Consider the following 21,661-nt stretch of genomic DNA (forward strand, 5'->3'; position numbering starts at 1 on the left):
ATTTAATACTCTGGTGATGCTTATGAATCTTAGTTGCTAGATTTGACATACTATTTTTCTAGTTTTTATGACATTATTTTATGGAAGCCATACATGTTTGATCATCTTGTATAACCAATGGCATACATTTATCAAAGTCTGGTCTGTATTCACTGGAAAACATTTTTTTCTTTATAAAACCACATGCACCGAATTAAAATCAGATATTTAACCTTGCCAAAATTGTAGTACTTCGAATTAATCAGTTTGCAAATGGAGAAAGATGTTAAACTCATTTGCAGGGTCTGACTAGGATTTGTCACATGACTGCCCCCTGGTGGTAGCCTTCATCTTGTGGCTTTTGCAATGCTTAGGACTTGCTTTCTTGAAAAAATACAATAACAAAGACATAAATAGTGGAGGTAGTAGGAATATTTTATGGTAAAAAAAATCATGATTTAAAATTATTCTTGTAGACTGATAACCCTACAACCAATATGCATGTAGAATATACAGAATCATCTGACCATTTATCACCTTATATTTAAATGTGATGCCTTAAAGAGATATAAATAAGGCTGCTCTAAAAACATTCAAGGTAATCTCATATCAGAGTTGCAAACTTTAACTCTTAAAACTTCCTCTTAAGTTCATTCCATATTATCTAAGTTAGTGTATGAGAAAAATTTCAACTCCTTTTATTCATGTATTAAATAGAAGGGAAAAATCCTAATAAGAAAAAGAAAAAACTTAGAATAATATCACCAGAGAAAAATTAATCGTTGACTTAAAACCTGAGAGTATTTGGATAACTATGTAACATGAGTATTTTTAGTGTGGAGAAAACATTCTTTCTTGTTTAATATGTATTTGATAAAGTGTTTCCTCTTCGTTTGAGCAGTGCCAGTATACTGAATTTGGTCTCATAAAATAGAAATATTATTTACGTTTCTCTCAAGTAAACTTTTTACTTTTGTCTTGACAATTTGTTAGTAGACTTTAAAAAATGATGTAAAATTTTGAGGGTAGCTATAGTGATTCCTGCTTACACTAGAAACTAAAAGCTTAAGAAAAACGTTTCTCGTTAGCTTTCATTATTTTGCTGTTCACTAAGTCTCTTTGTACACATATAGCAATGACCAACTATTTTCACAAATCTTCACAAATCCAGGAGATTTGTGAATAGCACTTGGAATCTTGTGTATTTTCCCATTAGGAAGTATAAGATGTAAAAATATTAGTCAAATTTAAAAATGAATATGTATATTAAATATTTCTGGAGCTAAAATACTAGCTTTATTCTTATTCTATATTCATAATTTTAGAAGTAAGAAAAATTAGGAAGCATACTTTAAGAATCCCAAACGGTACATTTCTAGACAACAACCACTTTCTCTCAATCCTTAGTAATTTGTATAAGGTACTGATTTAAAAAGAATAAGCACTGTATCATTTTTCAAAAATAAAATGAAATTAAGTCTGACTGCTATTAAAATTTTTCAGTCATTCAGCAGTAATAGCCTCTGGGCCGTCTGATTTTTGTGAAAGTTAACATGTATAAATTATATTGCAGGTTATAATGTTGTTGTAAAGATTCCCACAGGAGCAACAAACATTGATATTCTTCAGCACAGCTATTCTGGAAAACCCGAAGATGACAATTACCTTGGTAAACATTTCTAGTGAACAGCAGCCAGTATGTGGTTCTTGTGCAATGTCATGGAGGTCTGCCGTTGATGTAAATTCTTGGAAGGCAAGAAGAGCCCCTTGAACAAACATGCAATTTCAGTTCGTACCAAGCTTAAGTCATCTGAATCCCTGTTCATGGTTTCTTCTTGAGCTATGCACTATATCTTATTTAAAAAATTACTGAACTGAATTCTGCAAACTAAATTTGTTTGTTACCATGAGAGTGTTTTAGATAACGAAAGGTTATATTCAGTTAAAGTTGTGTGTGTTTTTAGAATAAGATCCTCTTCTATCTTTTTATCTAAAATGAATCATAGACCTCTTTGAGATTAAATGTTTTAAAGAAATTTTAAAAATGTTTTTATCATGTCGCAAAAGTTTTTAAAAAGCTCTTATGTTAAAGACAGAAAGAGAACTGATGTCATATTTTTAGATGTTAATGAATATAGTCAGAGTATATTGTCCTTTCGCTATTTCTAGAGTATAGATTTCGTTAGTGATTTATTTTTAGAAGTTAGCTTTTAGGTATAAAAAATTTCACTTAGGCCTAAAGATGAAAAGAATGCTTTACAAACCTTTTCCTTCTGTCTGAGAAATACTTGCTATTGACTTAATTATAATTCACCAAGCCTGGAGTAAGTGGTGTAGAGTTGATATTGAGAAAGTGCCTGCTTCGCATTAATGAAATGTGAAGTACTGGCTCAAGTAATCAATGCTTATAACTGCGAATCTGAATCTATAATGAACAGCTTATCTCAGGAATTACGTTTGGCTATTATAAAGTCAAATATAGAGGGAACAACTGCTGAACGGATGCAGGTTTTCCTTTTGGGGTGATGAAAAAGTTTTAAAACTAGGTAGAGTTGGTGGTTGCACGACATTGTGAATGTACTAAATGCCGTTGAACTGTTGACTTTAAAATGGTTAATATTATGTAAATTTCATCTCTATAAAAAAAGGCAAAAAATTTCCTGAGGAAAATCAAATGTAAATATTTTGATTATACTTTTACATTTAGTTGCAATTCTTTTTTTTGTGTGTGTGAGGAGGACTAGCCCTGAGCTAACATCTGATGCCAATCCTCCCCTTTTTTCTTGAGGAAGATTGGCCCTGAGCTAACATCCGTGCCCATCTTCCTCTACCTCATATGGGACGCTGCCACAGCATGGCTTGACAAGCGGTGTGTTGGTGCGCGCCCGGGATCCGAACCTGCGAACCCCGGGCTGCCGAAGCAAAGCGTGTGCACTTAACCGCTTGTGCCACCGGGCCGGCCCCTGCAATTCTTTTTATTTTGCTAAAAATATTACCTAGGTGCATACACATAGATGTATTCTACCATATTGTAGATAAATAATTTAATATGTCTCTCTTAGGTTCCAAATGTAGATATTTGTATCTTCCTAGGAATGGAAAATAGGTCTACAGTTTAAAAATTAAAAACGCTCACCAATGGAGTATCAATATGCTTTGTAAGAGAACTACTAGTGGAAGTATCAAAATCTAAATTGAAGTGAGCAAAATAAGCACGTGAAGTCATTAAAGGGATTTGTAAAACATCTGTACTTATGAAATTTGCTTTTGTAACTAAAAGTAGTGAAATGTGTACAATTTTTCCCAGTAAAATTTTATTCCCCTTAGTTTTAATATAACCGATAGTCCCTTAAATAGGCCTATCCACTTTTAATAAAGTGCAGATGTACATAGAGGAATTTCTATTTTATAAGATAAATATGGAACTTTATTGGTTCTTCACTGAATTCAGTGTAATATATAAAGACAGTCATAATAGTCCATACAGACACAGAAACACCAATTTATTTGGCAATAATACCTTCAAGGTTGCTTTTTCAAGGGTGTTTTATTTATGCTGAAGTTTAGCCATAGGTGACTTGTGTGCTGTGGGTGGGGTTCCCTGGGAGGCCAAACAAATGTTTTCCAAAAAGGTTCTTGTTCCACTGAAAAGTATGCTATAAGTAAAGCAAGCAAAAAGTATTTGATTAATATGGGGTTTTTATTAGTATAAAATTTAAAGTATTATACATTCTCTTGAAAATTTAAGCAAAAATAGCACAGTGCTTTACAACTTACACACATTTACAAACGTTTTCCAGATTTGATCCTGATTAAAAGCCTGTGAGATATGAATTCTTATTATTCCTGTTATGCAGTTAGGAACTGAGAAAGTGGCTTGTCCAAGATCACATAGGAATTAATTGGAACAACTTGAATTTATTGTTCTAACACCAAATTCGGTTGTCTTTTTACTACCACACTACTGTGGACACTATGCAATTTTGTAAGAAAAAAATTTTTTTTTAAGTAGCAAATAATAAATTAGCAAATAATTTATATATGTAAATATATAGTATATAAATAAATATACACACAAAGACATATTTGACAGCTTAAATACCTATCAATGGGAAAGAAAGGACAAGAAGGGGCAGAAAGAACATAGGAATGTTCTAAAAGCCATCCTTCACATATGCATCAAGAGTGATAGAGTGCCTCTCTATGAAAAAGATCCCAATATTATATCGAATAGTATAGTCATTGCATGGCCTTTTAGAAAACTGACCCTAGAGTGTTAGAGCTTTGTACATTTTTTCCAAGATAAGCATAAATGGAATGTTTAGCAACCTAGCTCTTTCCTTGCCATTGATGACCAGAATTGATTTAGCTGATCTGTCCGTGATTTCCTTCTGTTTTCCCATTTCCTATATGTCCCTCCTGAAGCTTCGTATCTCATGGAAGAAGATGACCTTCTCAGATAGAAAAGTATGGGGTGAATTTGTTTTAATATCTTTGGCTGATGTCCTGAAGTTTCCCTAATTATGGGTTAGGTACCACATTAAAGTACAGTCAAGTTTATTTCCTTAATGTTAATTTACATTTTAATTTCTTTAATTTCAAAAAAGGATTTGAATTTTATTTATTTATTTATTTTATTTTTTATTTTTATTTATTTATTTATTTATTTTTTTAATCAGGATACTTTTTTTTTTATATATAATTTTATTTATTTATTTTTTCCCCCAAAGCCCCAGTAGACAGTTGTATATCATAGCTGCACATCCTTCTAGTTGCTGTATGTGGGACGCGCCCTCAGCATGGCCGGAGAAGCGGTGCGTCGGTGCGCGCCCGGGATCCGAACCGGGGCCGCCAGCAGCAGAGCGCGCGCACTTAACCTCCAAGCCACGGGGCCGGCCCTCAAAAAAGGATTTGAATTTTAAAAGTAAAAAAAAAATATTTTCTGTACTGTTGAGTGGTTTTACTATTTCATAAGTACTATTCTTTTACAGCATTATCTGACACTCAAGGGAATTTTCTTTTGAATGGGAATTTTGTTGTAAGTATGTCGAAAAAAGAAATCAACATACAAGGAGCTATTTTTGAGTACAGTGGTTCAAACAACTCAATTGAAAGAATTAACAGTACTGATCGGTTGGAAGAAGAACTAGTTTTGCAGGTAAGGTCTTGATAGTCGTTAATAAGACTTAGTTTTAATCATATTAAATTGTAATGGTTAAGTGCTTTGCATTTATTATTAAATATAAAAATGATGTCTTTTAAGACTATATCTTTTATGAATTAATTGTATGCTCCTTTGTATTTTTATTGAGGTTTTGTGTGTGGGTAATTTATACAACCCTGATGTACGTTATTCCTTCAATATCCCTGTGGAAGAGAAGAGCGACCTGTTCACATGGGATCCGTATGGACCATGGCAAGACTGTACCAAAATGTGTCAAGGTATGCTGGTGTTAAGTAAAAGAGACAAAAGTTGGTCCATGCTCATATAATTTGAGGTGCTTTTGAGTCTGCCTGTGGAATCCTCCCCACTGTCCACACACAATACCACACAGACATACAAGCTTTCCTATCTTTTTTCTCTTCCTACTTTCTCCTCACTCATTCTTTGTTTTGTATACCTAACAGCCTCATTTATCTCTACCCTTTTCAGCATTCTCCGTTACTGCTCCTTTCCTTTCATATTCTTATTCTCTCAGTCGCAGAAAGTTTCTCTAACTTGTAGACTGTTTCCTAGTGAAATACCTGCCCTTTTGTTTACTCCCCTCCACACACTTTCCTAGCCACCTGTCTCCTTCCTTTGGTGTTGGGGTATCAAACATTCTTTCATTCTTTTATTTTCCTTTCATGACTACAAGCAAATGTATTTGTACTGATGGCATGAATAACTGAAAGGAGCATAGTGAGAATTGGAAAAGCAGGGAAATTTACAGTAGAGAAAGAAAATGAAAAGACTGGAATCTTAGGGCAATCGGGGATTATGGATACTTAATTGTATAATACTATGTTTGTTCAAATCAGTAAAAATTTATTGAGGAGCTACTTTGTTTCAGATTATTAATAAGACCCTGATTCTGCATTCAAGTTTCAAAGTCTAGTGGATGAGACAGAGGGATGAGTAGATTATCTTAATTTTAAATGGTAAATGCAGTGCTACAGGTATGCACAGAGAGGACCACAGAAAAGATGGAGGGAAAAGTCTGTGAGGAGATTAAATGTGAAGATATAGAGAAGTTTGTATAGAATGGAAAAGTAGTTTCCATAGGGACTAGAGAAAAGTTTTGGGAATTTGGGAAGCAGTGGGTCTGAGGAGAGGAAGCTCAGAATAGTATAGAAATGAGCTGAGAGAAGGTGGGTGGCCAGAGGCAGTGACCACAGATGATGGGAAAGTGAGAGTCAGTCTAACAAACTGACTTCAAAGTGCCTGAGAAATTGTGCTGTCCCATTCAGTAAAAGGCACAGACTTGGTCCTGTGGTGATGGGACAGTGGTGCCCAGATGATGGTGTGGAAACAGGCGTTCCTGATTGGGCAGTGTCTCAGGGGAGGGAGACTGCAGTAGACGATGCCAGACTGACTGGGATAAATGCTAGAAGTGAGAACAAAGAGCTTTGGTAACACAGAAGAAGGAAAAATTCATGAGGGAACATTCTAAAATGTGGCGCACACACTAAGTAAAGAATAATAAGATCCAAAATGGAAGATTGAACAAGACAGGATGAGACGGTTTGCAAGTTCGAAGCAGGAGAGATCTCTGAAACTATTAATTCAATGTCACTTAGGGTACTATGATTATCTTCCTTTTTTTGTGTGTAACTTTGGTTTCTCTTAAGTGAAGTTCCCTCAGTTTTTTGTTTGTTTTTCTGTGTACTGGAAGTTATCAGTCTCCAAACTTTTTGTGAGAACTATAAATTTTGTCTTAATGTTTTCAAGCACATTATTCTATCAGTTCAAATTTTCCTTCACTTTTTCTTCATCTATTGGTACCCTCTTTTCTCTTGCTCTAATTTGTGTTACTTTTTAGGCCTGTTATGTGACTGTCATTTTGAGCTTTCCCTTCATTATTATCCTGGGAATTCTCTTCAACTTTCTTCTGTATTGGATTCCCTGTTTTCTAAATCTCAAAAATTCTTTTTATTTCACCATTGGGTGGAACATATCCCTCAGTATTTTCCTTAGAAAGGTAGTTTTTTGGAGACCTTTCATATCTGAAAATGACATTATTCTTTTCTTACACTTGATCAATAGTTTAGCTGGTATAAAATTCTAAGTTAGATTATTTTCCTTCAGAATTGTGAAAGCCTTGTTTTCTGGCTTGTTTTTAGATTTCCTGTGCTTGTATGGACACTTTCTATTCTGGAAGTTTTGTGGATCCTCTCATTAGTTCTAGTGGTGGGAAATGTCAGGGCAGTGTGCCTTTATGTGGGTGTTTCTTTCATCTATCTTCCTAGGGAATTAGGATGCCATTCCAATTTGGAAACATAAATTCTTTGATGAGAAACTTTATTCCATCATTTCTTTGATAATTTCCTCACATAAAATTTTCTCTTCCATCTTTCTGAAATTTGTATTTGTATTTGGATATGCAACCTTCTGGACGGATCACCTATTTTCTAATTTCTTCTCCCAATTTACATTGTTTTCTTAGTGTTTATTCTCATAACATCTTGCTTTTGTTTCATAGATGTAGTATCTTACGTCTCTGAGAGTACTAATCATAGTCTTCATGTTTTCTTTTCCTTGACTTTTTTCTTTCATCTTAATTCTATTTTGTTTTTCCTTATTTTGATCTCTTTTGCATTACTGGCTTTCCTAAAATGTCTGCTGATTCTTTGTTATTTGTTCCTACTTAAGAAATACTAAAATGCTGATTGAAAGTCCTGTGTGGGTCAGACAAGTCAAATAGGGGCCTTTTATAAAGTAATTGGGTCACTAAGTAGCTCTTTCATATGTCATTGAGGGAGAGACCCCAAATGTCATTGTCAGTTATTTTTTTCTTGGGCTGAAGAGTCTCCCAAGAGAAGAATCCTCCCTTCTTTTGGTGGTCAGCAAGGGGACAGGGGAACAATGTAAGTGGGCTTGGAGGCAAAGGAAAATGGAGAGCCCAGTGGTCCTGGATCTCATCATTCAGTATGGAGTTTAAATCAGTTCTTCGTTTTTCCAGGCCTACCCCTCACACATTCACATCTTCACAGGGACCTGATATTTTCGATTCCCGGGCTTTTCTTGGATTCTATGGCATAAATGGTTTGTTTCTTATTCACTTCCCCCCTCCATAGGCTTAAGTTTCAGCTTCCTTGGCTCTGTTAAATAGTTATTTTCTATCCACTCTTCACATTCAGAATTTCCTTTTGTTACCTACTGTGTTTCCTTTTTTATTCCTTTTGTTCTTTTATGTTAATGCCTTTTCAAAATTCCTTTTAGTTATTTCAGTTGGTATTTAGGAAGGAGCAGAGATAAACCTGTATGTTCATGTTTAGCTTACTGGAAATATACAGATGAACTTTGATAAAACAGAAATTTGATCATGTCACTGACTGCTTAAACTCTTTCCTGTCCCCTCATTGCAGAATGTGTAAAGTTCAATTGACTCTGGCCCCTTATAACTACTTCTCTTAGTTTACTTTCACTGCATACAAACAACCGCTAAATCTCAATGGCTTAGAACAACAAAGGTTTATTTCTCACTTATGCTATGTTTTGGCTGCTAATTGGCTATGACTCTTCTCAAGCTTGCTGTCTGCTTGGTGTCCATGTCTTTTTTTTTTTTTCTTTTGGTGAGGAAGATTAGCCCTGAGCTAACATCTGTTCCCAATCCTCCTCTTTTTGCTGAGGAAGATTGGCCCGGGGCTAATATCCATGCCCATCTTCCTCTCCTTTATATGTGGGATGCCGGCCACAGTATGGCTTGATAAACGGTGCATAGGTCCCTACCCAGGATCCAAAACTGCAAACCCCAGGCCGTCGAAGCAGGAAGTGTGAACTTAACCACTATGCCACCGGGCCGGCCCCCATGCCATTGTTTAAAAAATTAATAGACTTTATTTTTAAGAGCAGTTGTAGGTTTATAGAAAAATTAAGCAGAAAGTTCAGAAAATTCCCATACTCTCCCTTCTACCACCCCCCCCCCCCGCCGTTCCTCTATAACTAACATCTTGCATTAGTGTGGCACATTTGTTACAATTGGTGCATTATTATTAACTAAAGTCCATAGTTTACATTAGAGTTCACTCTGTGTTGTACATTCTCTGGGTTTTGACAAATGTATAATGACATGTGTCCACTATTACAGTATCCTACGGAATACTTGCACTGCCCTAAAAATCCCTCCCTCCGTCTCCTCTCGAACCTGTGACAACTGCCGATCTTTTTATTGTCTGTTTGTGCCTTTTTCATTCATGATTCCAGGCTGAAAGATGAGCCTCATCTGGGCAAGGCTATTTTAGAGACAGAGAAAAGGGAAAAAGAGGTGTCAGAGCAGACAGTGGCTTTTAGAGCTTCTGCTTAGAACTGGAATAGGTCACATCCCCTTACGGTTGGTTGGCATAAGCCTGATGTCAAAGGGCAGGGAAGTATACTCCTCCCAAAGGAAGTTACAGTGACATCATAGCAAGTAGAGAAGTGTAGTTCTCTTACAGGGAAAAGGGAAGCGGATGATGAGGAACAATAATACAGTGTACCATATAGCATTAGCGCCATCCCTGGCCACTCAATTCTCCACTAATGACCACTCCATCCGGCTATAATGAATTTCTTTCTACTCCATACCTGTCCCACCTTCCTTACATCTCTTCACTAAGCAAACTCCTGCATCTTGCAGGATTCAGCCAACTTATTGTAGAAAGCCATCCCTGATTAGATTAATATGCTAGTCTATCCTGTGTGCTATGTTGGAATTTTTTGCTTTCTGAACTGAATCCTTTTGGTTCTTAGAGTTAAATAATTATGGAACATCTACTATGTGAATTTTCCTCTTATTTTTAATTTTCATTTGACTTTGGCCAAGGTCTTCATAGAAGAAAAATTACTTGCATACGTACAAGTGATCATATGGTGGTGTCCGATCAAAGATGTGACCACTTACCACTTCCATTGTTTGTGACTGAAAGGTGCAATACGGACTGTGAACTAAGGTAAAAGAAATAATGTATAATGTAACCAGTGTATAATGTAACCAAATTAAATCAATTAATGGGGTAAGATGTAAGACATCTAGTGCCATGCCTGGCACATAGCAGACATGTAATTAATGTCCATCCTTTCCCCTTGCCGTTATAAAATTTCAGGCTCACTAATTTATTGTGCAACTCAGTAATTGCTTTGAATTTTTATTCACAGTATTTCCTGAATATAAGTATATAGGCCTCAATATTTTGTGCAGGCAATGGAAATAAATTTGTCTGTAAATAAATACAAGTAAACCTCTAATCTGAAAACCCATGGTTTAAAGATCTGAAACCAATTTTGTAGCCTGATTCTGCAATTTCCATTGAACTCATGAACCAAGAAACGTCTCAAGTTTGAGGATTAGAGAATCAATAGGTTGATTTCTCTCTCTTATCAGGATTTTGTCCATTAAATGTTAAGGAACATGATCCTAGATAATGGCAGGGAAGTTTTCACTTCTAACCTGAATTTCTTATTTGGTTTTTCTATGATTGGTCTGAGAGTGAAGCTAAGGACAGTAACCCCATCTAGCAGGCGACAGTTAACATTCAGGGATGGCCAGAACCTCTTTCACTAAGCGAGGTTGAGAAGTTTTATGTATTTATGATGTTATTTGAAGACATATAGTGACAGCCTAGTGGTAGAACTGCCTGTATAAGCTGCATCCACTGCATTGCAGTGGAATGAAGCACAGTGAAATCCTTGAGAGGATGTTGGGGATAGAAATGAGCTCCAGGAATTTCATGCATTGTTATACCGGTGCACTCACATTGTCTGATAGATTGCTAACTATAATTGGGATAATTTGGCTAATACAAGCAGATTTTGCCTGTGGAAAAAATGTTTTCCCTAAAAACATGTTTCAAGGTAGATCACATGAATTATTGAGAAAGTGTGATATGCTTTACAAAACTGTTTTACCAACTTTTAAAAGCTTGATGTAGTCAGATTCTCAGATATTCCCTGATCATAAATCAAAATACTATGGAGGAGTTGCACAGAGGGAGACTACCTGATTGCAAGTCAGATATATTCAGTTATAGTCTTAAATCTGCCACCAAGTAATTGGGTAATCTCAGTCTAAACCAGTTGTTTTCAAAGGTGTTCGGGGAAGCCTGGGGTTCCTTGGACATACCTCTAAAGCCACCACCCAATGCCAGAGTGAGGTCAATAGATACTGGCTCCCTATCTCCAGCTTAAACCAGACCAGCTCCATTTTTATATATTTGGAGAGGAAGTAAGATTTTATTTGGAAAAAAAGGTTTCTAATGAAAAAGTCAAGCATTTATACCATTTGAATACACAATATCGCTGGGCCTCATTTTCTCGTTTATAAAATGGAAGTTTGGGCTATATGATCCCTAAGAACTTATCTCTAATTCAATGATATATCAAATATTTTCAGGTGGCTTGTCCATCAAATCAAACAGAATTTTTAAAATTGAATCATATGCATGAGTCTCTCTGAATCCATTTTTTAATTGCGTTAATTGGCATACCTCCTAAGTGTCATAACATCATTTTTTCTAGGTGGCACATCATTGGCAAAAGTGAGTGTTCATCCCATTGTGGTCAAGGATATAAATCATTGGACGTCCACTGCATGAAGTATTCCATTCATAAAGGACAGACTGTTCCAGTAGATGACCACTACTGTGGTGACCAGCTGAAACCTCCTACCAGAGAACCCTGCCATGGTGACTGTGTCTTAACCAGTTGGCATTATTCGGAATGGTCCCAGGTACAAACAAAAAGTATTGCTTGAGAAAAGTTGCTTCTTTTTAAATTTTTAATTAAACATTTGTTACCCTAAAGTATTCTTAAAATTTTTGTTCCCATTTGTCACCACTTTTTTTCTTTTTTTCTTGAATCAGTGTTCCAGGAGTTGTGGAGGAGGGGAAAGGTCTCGAGAATCTTATTGTATAAATAACTTGGGCCACCGTCTTGCTGATAGAGAATGCCAAGAGCTTCTGAGAGTGACGATAGAGAATTGCAATGAATTTTCCTGTCCCAGTTGGGCTACCAGTGAGTGGAGTGAGGTAACATTAAATGCATGTGGCTTAGAACGGTTATAATATTGTGTAGGAAAGCTTTGCAATCTAAGGCTTTATTAATTCAAAAAATTTACATTTATTTTATTTCATAAATAACTTTATTATCAAGGCAATAAAAAATGGTTTCTTCTTAAGCTATTTGCAGTATCTGGCTAACAGTGACATTAACTGGTGTTTAATCTATAATCGTTTTTATGAGAAAGTCCTGGTGTCCACAGTAGCCTGAGATAGATACGTATTCTAAGGTTAGTTTTGTATCTTTGTTTCTAGGACAAATGGATGTTGCACTGAGATTTGGGCAATAGAAGTTTGGGGTGAATATTTCTGGAGGAATGAAGGGAAAATGTCCTTAGGAATGGTCTCTCAACTGTATTTTATTTATTTGTTTATTCATTCATTCATTTATTCATTTTTTTTGCTGAGGAAGATTGGCCCTGAGCTAACATCTTTGCCCATCTTCCTCCATTTTATATGGGACGCTGCCACAGCATGGCTTGACAAGTGGTGTGTTGGTCCGCGCCAGGATCTGAACCTGCCAACCCAGGGCCACTGAAGCAGAGCACGGGCACTTAACTGCTTGGGCCACGGGGCCAGCCCCTATCAACTGCATTTTAATATGAAAATTGATCACTGTATCATTTTGTAAGGCATCTGTGTTGACTAATACTGGAAATAAATAATGGTGAGTTATATTCTTACAGTGTCTTGTCACATGCGGAAAAGGAACAAAGCAGCGGCAGGTGTGGTGTCAACTGAATGAAGATCCCTTGAGTGATGGCTTCTGTGATCCAAGTACCAAACCTGAATCTCTGAGACCATGTGAGCTTCATACGTGCGCTTCCTGGCAAGTAGGACCGTGGGGTTCTGTGAGTATATGATAAGGGTTTCTCTGATTTAATCCATCTTTACAGAATAGCACAAAAGTTAATGGTATTTTCACTCTTTTAATGGAGGCATCTAAATTGGGGTGGTTTATTGGAAAAATACTCCTGAGATGTAAACCCTTATCTGCAAAATTTTGTCAGTACTGCTAATTTTGCTACGGTAAATATTTTACCTTTGCTTTTGAATTCATTCTGTTAACCAGAATGCTACAAATTTTATGCTTTCAGCAGCTTTGTTTAAACTATAAATGTTTTCATGTTCTGTGTCTAAATTATTATCTTTACTGTCTTTAGAGTAGGCATTGTTGAGAAGTTTTGCCAGGCAGCTAGGAATCTGCAGGATGAGCAATGGTCAGGCTGGATGAAGGTGGGCAGCTTATTATCCTGTGCGGGTTGCCACAGTTGTTGGGAAAGCTCGAATCTTCTCTTTAGCTTTGTCCTGTGCTTTTTCTTCTTCTATCTCTTTGAAATTTACTTAGCTTGTTAAATAACATATATACATCAGGTAGATTTTGAAAAGTATTTAGTTTCCCTAAATTGTATTGACTCTACTTTCAAAATATCAGGCCTCTATTGATATTTTTACATGATAACTTTTTAAAGTAATGGTAATAACTGTACATTTTAACTTCAATATTTTATTATCTCCATAAATTTGAATAAATATGTTATATTGATTAAATTTGCAAAAGTTAAGTCTAGAATCTGGTATAAAGGACTCATAAAAAGATCTACTGGACGTATATTATTAACTATGTATTCATTAAGAAAATTAAGTTTCTGTAATTTTTGAATAACAGTAGTGTTTGATATCTGCTTATATTCCTTCAGTGCACAGCCACATGTGGACATGGGTATCAGATGCGTGCTGTTAAATGCATCAATGAACTAATTAGTGCAGTGTTAGATGACAGAGTGTGCCATGGAGCTAGTCGCCCAAGTGACAGGCAGGTAAAGGACGCCTCTTCATGGATTATAAACAAAAAGATTTATGATACAGGAGGGTTATTGATATGTTAAAATTACTTCCATAGTATTTTTTCCACTTAAACTTATGTCTTAAAAATGTGTGCATGTACATCAGAGAATTTATTGTTCTTGATTTCTTGGTTTTGCCAGCTTTGTAGCTTTGCTAATGAATTTTTTTACTCTTTATCTGCCATTGGATCACTCATTTAACTTACATATTCCATCCTTTGAACTGCAGAAGAAGGATAATATCTATCACGAATATCATGAACTTCTAAAGTGTGTCGTACTGTTTAAGGTAGTGTTCTGTGTTCATTCGGAATGTTTAGCTTAGTGGTATTTTTGAAGGACTGTTGCTCTTTTCCTTTTCAAGCATCAGACAGAATGATCCAAACCTTAGGATTCAGACTCATACAATCCACTTCTAGCCCTAGACAGTACTTTGTATTTTTGAAAAATAAAAACCTTTACATCGTTTATTTGTAATTCAGTGTGCAACCGTCCTTGAATTAGATGTGTAGAAGAAGAAACGAGATTTAATATAAATCAGTGATTAATTCATGTTTCATGAGACCCATTTTTCTTTTGAACAGGACTGTATAGTTACACCTTGCCCAATTATCCCTAAAATTGGAGCCACTTCATTACCAGCTCTTCCCAAGATGGCACAATGGCGACATGGTTCTTGGACCCCAGTAAGTGAATTCCTGTAAGAAGCACAGTGTTTCTATTATGGAGGCTTTTAGATATCAACAAAAGGTTGCTACAGATTTGCCGAATTAATGTATGCATTCATTCTCAGGTATTTTGATGGTGTGGCAGGAGCATGGGGTTTAGAATTAGGTAATTTAATGGCTAAATCTTGCTCTGTGTCTCTCAGCGAGAAACTTAAGTTTTCTGCTATTTTCTAATCTACAAAATGAGGATAATAATGTTTATGTCACAAGTTGTTATAAGAAGCAGATGTGGGGCCGGCCGGGTGGCACAAACAGTTAAGTGCGTGCGCTCTGCTGCAGAGGCCCGGTGTTCGCCGGTTTGGATCCAGGGCGCGCACTGATGTACCGCTTGGTGAGCCATGCTGTGGCGGCGGCGCATATAAAGTGGAGGAGGATGGGCATGGATGTTAGCCCAGGGCCAGTTGTCCTCAGCAAAAAAAAGAGGAGGATTGGCAGATGTTAGCTCAGGGCCGATCTTCCTCACAAAAAAAAAAAAAAGAAGAAGCAGATGTGACATTAGCCTTCTTATCTGCTTTTTTTTTAAACTACCAACATTTTTGTGTTGTTTTTCTAAACCGAAAGCTTCAGTGTCTTTGGAGTGTACACTTTGCTTTAATGTTATGTAGTATATATTTTTAAGCTCCACATATTCTCTGAATACTTTAATTAATGGGATCATATGTATTACTTACATTTTATATAAGGTTCTCTTATATAAAGTAAATTCTCTTATATAAAATTCTTAGAATCTTTATATAAGATTATCTTATATAAAAGGCTTTCTGTATCTTTAATTTTGGCAAATAACTAATCAATATTCCAAGAAGTTTAGTGTTTTGTTCTCATTATCATAAACGTCTGATTTGTGAAATTTATGATCTAAACTGAGTAGGAAATTCACTACCCTATTTTTGACTCAAAAGTGATGCCAGATGATATTTATAATTTAAGCTTTTCCAAGAAATTTGATGTTTTAGAAATTTGAGCAACAGCTATGTATAAGGAAAGTGGGAGAGGTACTATATAACACCTTCATATAATTCAATTTTTTTTAAAGTGCTCCGTGTCTTGTGGAAGAGGTAACCAAGCCCGCTACGTAAGCTGTCGCGATGCTCATGATGGAATAGCCCATGAATCCTATTGTGCCCATTTACCTCGGCCTGCTGAAATATCTGTCTGTTTTAGCCCTTGTGGCGAGTGGCAAACAGGGAATTGGTCCCCTGTAAGTATTTTTATGAGAAAAAAACGAAATGAAAAATTTAAATGTAATATTTGATATTTAGTATAACATGAATGTAGTTTATTACATTATAAATGTTTGCTAAATTTGTGATCAGTGTTCAGCTACCTGTGGCCATGGAAAAACAACTCGACAAGTTTTATGCATCAACTACCATCAGCCAATTAATGAGAATTACTGTGACCCTGAAGTTCGCCCTTTGATAGAACAAGAATGTAATCTGGCAGCCTGCCCGCCCGCGTATAGCCACTTTCCGAGTTCCTCTGAGCAGCCAAACCATTTTCCAGGCAGGAATTTTCCACTAACTCACAAACCAGAAGATAATCAAAATCAGGGGGTCCATCCATCAATCAGAGGAAACCAATGGAGAACAGGACCATGGGGAACAGTAAGCTGTCTTTATTGAGTTATATTCATTCTATAATTTTGTAATATTATAGCCTTTTAACAGATACATATACAATGACGTCAAGTGCTTTTAATGCTAAATTTATCTGAAGATCACTAGTTTAAATCTTAAAAAGATTAAGCAATTTTTGATCCAGAGTTCTCATCACATTAATGTATAATTCAATATTATGATTACAGAGGAATGCACTTAAAAACAATCTGATTAGAGTCCATTATAATAAAAGAAAGTCTTTTAGGAGGTAAGACTACGAATGTTTATGAAAAAACATTCTGTAAGCTGGTGTAAAATCATGATAAACTGCAAAAGCTATGATTGTCATTCATATTTTACATGAGATTAATGACAACAAAATACAGAAAAACGCCAATGTAAAAATTAAGTACCTTAACACTATTTTTTTGTCTTTTATTCCATTCTACTGAGACCTTAAAACTTTAATTCCCTTTTACTTAACACTTAAGAGGACAAGGATGAATTTCCTATCACGAGTTTTAAAACTTCACCTTTTCATTATCAAATTCTAATGAGACTCCTAGTAAAACTCAAGTGTTTTGACAGATTGTGATGCAAATGATGATTCCACTGAGGGAGATTTTAATGTGGGGAGTTGGAACTTGAGTCAAAATACTGATTTTTTTCACCACATAGCTTCATGATGTGGAATCTGCAGTTTGTGTGTTTTATCCTTGTCAGTGCTCCACCAGTTGTGCTGGAGGTGTTCAGCGTCGAGTTGTGGTCTGCCAGGACGAAAATGGACAGAGCGCCAGTTACTGTGATGCGGCCTCCAAGCCTCCAGAGTCAAAGCACTGCGATGCGGGACCTTGTCCACGGTGGAACTACGGAAGCTGGGGAGAAGTAAGTCATAATAGTTCCTAAACTTGTGGAGATTACGTGTGACATCACTGAAGACCGAGAGTTAAGCCCTTCATACTGTTACTGTTGGATAATCTTACTTCACTATACCATACAGAAAGATTTTCTTTTATTGAGTAAAACCATGTTCTTTTAATAGATATTGTCATGGTATAAATTACTCATTCATGATAGGAAATGTATACTCCGTATTTTTTTACAGAATCTAATATGCTAGCCAATATAACTGAACTACCAATGCCTTTCTAAAATTAGTATATTAGTTTTAATTTCTTAGAAAATTAGATTGATATAAAGATAGAAAATTAGACTGATATATAGGCCACGTTTATATCCTATTACTGAACCATTCATTTGGTAAATCTTTTAAACAGATAGTTGTCAATTATTGAGCATTTTCTTCATGCCCTGGCATTCTTCTAGGCACTGGGGATATGAAGATAATTTTTAAATGGTTATAATGAATACTAATCCCACCTATAATATAGATAAGAAAGAATAAGAAAGACTTATGCTGGCTTTGGATGAATAAAATAAACCATCTAACTTAGTCAAATATTTTTGCTTAAGGATTTTTGGTACGTATTTTCTCTTCATTGGGAATTTGGAAATCACTGTTTAAGGATACACTCTGACCAGGTGCTAATTAAGTACATTTTAAAAATGTACTTTTACTGTTTTCCAAAATGAAAGTAACTTTTATTTCTGAGTTTATGCATGCTCATTGTAGAAATTAAAAATAATATGAAGAATTATGAAGAAATATCTTTTAACTTTTTGATACATTTCCTTATAGAGTTTTGTTCTATGTGGGTTCCAGAAATAGGTTCACGTTATATATGCTGTTTTGCCACCTACTTTTTTCATATAATATATACTGAAAATCTTTCTGTATTTAAATTTAGATCTACCGTATTAGCTTTCACGGCTACATAGTAATTGTTATATAGTTAATACTTATTAAGTAAATCAGTTTTGTTTCTGGCTTAACCTGCCAAGAGTCTATCTCATAGACTCTTGATATCTTATGGTACTAATTCTCAAAATTGTGTCTATTATTTTTTAAATTATGCCACTAGAACTTTGATTTATTTTTTACCCAGAAAGAAATGTTGAGAATTAGGAAGGAGAAACTTTAAACTCTAGCATTACTAATTTATGTATTAAACATTGAAGAGAGCAATATAATATTCTCTTTAAAGCCACATAGTTTTGAATTTTCTTATTTTTAGTGTACACAAACATGTGGAGGAGGAATAAAATCAAGATTCGTAATATGTCAATTTCCCAATGGCCAAAGGTCACAAGAGCAAAACTGTGAAATCTTAAACAAGCCACCTAGTGTGGTCCAATGTCACGTGCATGCTTGCCCTGATGGCGTATCATGGCATCGGGGACCATGGAAATCGGTACGATAGTATTCTTATGTTTATCGTTTTACTATGTCCTTTTAACTTTAAATTCCTCTCTTTACAAATTGTGATGCAAACACTATATTTTCTCTGATTCTTTTTTTTTTAAGTAGACCATTGGCCATCTTGGCTTGGGTTATTAAATGTAATTGTTTGGAAGAAGAATTCATTCCGTTTCAAGTACTGTAATATATATAATAGTTTTATATGTATTTATATTTTTTATAAGTGAATTTTGAACAATAGCACTATTCTAATGGAAATACTTTTCTCCAGTATATCTTTGGCTTGCCCTCTAATTAATCAGAAATGTTGTACTATTTACATTTGTATCTAATGTTAACATTGTGCTTGTAACAATGGCAAATTAACGCTATGTCTTGTTTGAGTGTATAACTGTATGTGGCTTTTGTCTGTCAATGTCCAGTAACTGATCCAAAAACAAATAACATTCTTGAAGACTTTGTTTTTGTCATTGTTAAACTTTGTATTTTGTTTGGAAATGTGAAAATATTATATTAAAGAAAAGATAGAGAAATTTACTTATATAAAGTAAATTAATTGTTTACAGTTTGTTACATACATCATGGAAAAGTATGATTTATATAGTAATTTATATGAATATTCATTTTTTCCACTGTGTGGAGTTACTGTGTTTTGGGGATGTTTTAATTTTTATTTTTTTGGAGCCATACATAAAATTCATAAATGTTGTTCATGAATGGTTTATTTTCTCTAGAATTTTTTAAATAGCCAGGCTTTGAACAACAATATATAAATATACTGAAATTAGCATTTTGGTCACTTTTGATATTTTAAATCACGAAAAACCAAGTATACTTCTTTCAGGTAAAAAACTGATTTGAGTCTGTAATCTATTTATAATTACATTTATAAAGTTAATTCTTTATTTGGAAAATAATTATAACTCTGGTTTTATAACCAACACTGATGCCTTGCTTTGCCCAAGTCAAAGCTTCACAATGAGATGTAAACCCAAGTTTCAACTCATGCCACTTGAAGCGTAGGTCAAGTTCTAGTTCAGGCTGAAATTTATCTTCATAGTCAGTGTGACTGATATGAAACAACAGAACATTTGAACTTTATAGGAGGGTCTTAAATTATTACGTCAGAGAACCATCACTTTGTGGGAACTAACAAAAAACTTATTTTCCCATAGAAAGCATTCACATATTTACTTAGTAAAATGTGTCCTGACCATCTACTATATCCTAGGCACTGTGCTAGAGATAATAAAGACTGTACTAGTGATAATAAACCCTATGGAGTTTACAATCTAGCTGGGAAGATTTGAAATACCGTAGGAACTCACCACAAAAAGATACCATTTTTTGTTAGAAAAATTCATTTTCTCTTTACTATATCTCTGTTACATTTTCTTTCATTTTATTGATTTTAGTTTGCAAGCCTGGTTCTTAATAAGGCTGTGGATAACCTTCTTGGAATTTTGCACCCATTAGGGAACAGACTCCTAACCACTAGTTAGAGATTGAATTGTAATAGCATTTGTTTCTGAGCACAAAGGTTTTATTTTCTCTACTTATTCATGACTTTATTAATTCACAAAGCATTAAACATTCACTTATGTCTCCTGCTTTGTGCTAGGTATTGAAGTACTTAAAATAGTTTTTGAGTCAGATTTTGTATTTCAGGGATCAGCAAACTATGGCCCATGGATCAAATCTGGCTCATTGCCTGTTTTTGTAAATAAGTTTTATTGGTACACAGTCATGCACGTTTTTTAATGTATTATCTATGGCTGCTTTTGCGCTACAAAGCAGAGTTGATTAGCTGCAATAGAGACTACATGGTCCTCAAAGCCTGAAATATTTACTATTTGCCCCTTTCTGGGAAAAGTTTGCTGACCCCTATTCTATTTAATAAATAATATAATGCTTTTTACATTTAACATAAAATGTACTTAAGGTTATAGAGTATTAGAACTATAAATACTCATTTGGGGTCAGTTTTAGAAGTTTTTGATCCCTTTTTTTTACATTGTAAAACATTTTAAGGTTTATCAACCTTCTCTACATAGTCACTATGGTAGTCACACGATTTTTTCCCCAGCTTTATTGAGATATAATTGGCATATAACATTGTGTAAGTCTAAGGTGTACAACATCACACAATGTTTATCTGTTGGGTTGGAATGTATCTAATACTATTTACCAATACATTTGTGTCATGCTAGTTTTTGTATGTAAATGATGTCATAAGTGAAAAACCCGAATGTTCATTCAAGTCCTATGCACAGATAACTTTTTCAACCTCACAAAAACACATGACCAAGAAAACAATAAACACAAATTACAAAATAGTAAGACAGAAGTACACAATTCTTCATTGTTTACTACATGTCTATTCCAAAAGGAGTTCATTGAATAATTGTCTTTGCACTAGTGTAGAACTATATCTTTTTTGATAAGTTGAAGATGAAATTTTAGAAATCACAATAAATGTTTATTAGAATGTTTACACTTATTTATTTACTTTTTATAGGTATAAAGTACATATGTATCATTAGAGTGCCTGGATTTCTTTTATTATATGAAGAATTTTATTCCTTAAATTAGCCTTTTATATTAAAAGGGTTTAAGGGATCTGAAGTTTTGTTGTTAAAACCAGATATAACCCTTTACCTCTTTCAGTATTGCCACATATTATCCAAACTTCAAAATACCTCTTATTAACATATCAGATTAATATTCTTTCATGGGTAAGTTTAATTTCAGCAGATCCTGTTCATCAGGTTAGGAAATTAAGAATACGTATGTGTGTACATATATATGAATGACATGAAATCTCAAACACATTTCATTTTAAAGCAAAATGAAAATATGAAGTGCTAAATCATTAATATGTAACTAGGAAGAAAGTTGTAAATATGCATTTAAATTTTCTCCACGTTGTGGGAAATCTTGTGTTGTAATAAT

General features: G+C 34.8%; 1 protein-coding gene across 2 annotated transcripts in view; it reads left to right on the forward strand.

The window, feature by feature from the left end:
- Positions 1-21,661, forward strand: part of ADAMTS20 (ADAM metallopeptidase with thrombospondin type 1 motif 20) — a 180,449-nt gene that overhangs the window by 88,760 nt on the left and 70,028 nt on the right. For both annotated transcript variants that reach the window (XM_087442544.1, XM_004428909.3), the window contains exons 16-28: positions 1,553-1,648; positions 4,971-5,137; positions 5,292-5,421; positions 9,984-10,110; positions 11,675-11,885; positions 12,019-12,183; positions 12,900-13,064; positions 13,914-14,033; positions 14,645-14,746; positions 15,825-15,989; positions 16,105-16,395; positions 17,113-17,274; positions 18,525-18,701. In XM_087442544.1, the coding sequence (XP_087298670.1) occupies positions 1,553-1,648; positions 4,971-5,137; positions 5,292-5,421; positions 9,984-10,110; positions 11,675-11,885; positions 12,019-12,183; positions 12,900-13,064; positions 13,914-14,033; positions 14,645-14,746; positions 15,825-15,989; positions 16,105-16,395; positions 17,113-17,274; positions 18,525-18,701 (2,078 nt within the window). The remainder of the gene's footprint in view (positions 1-1,552; positions 1,649-4,970; positions 5,138-5,291; positions 5,422-9,983; positions 10,111-11,674; positions 11,886-12,018; positions 12,184-12,899; positions 13,065-13,913; positions 14,034-14,644; positions 14,747-15,824; positions 15,990-16,104; positions 16,396-17,112; positions 17,275-18,524; positions 18,702-21,661) is intronic.

The sequence above is a fragment of the Ceratotherium simum genome, chromosome 17, assembly GCF_057802395.1.
Source record: "Ceratotherium simum simum isolate JZ-2026a chromosome 17, ASM5780239v1, whole genome shotgun sequence".
In the NCBI taxonomy this organism is placed as follows: domain Eukaryota; kingdom Metazoa; phylum Chordata; class Mammalia; order Perissodactyla; family Rhinocerotidae; genus Ceratotherium; species Ceratotherium simum.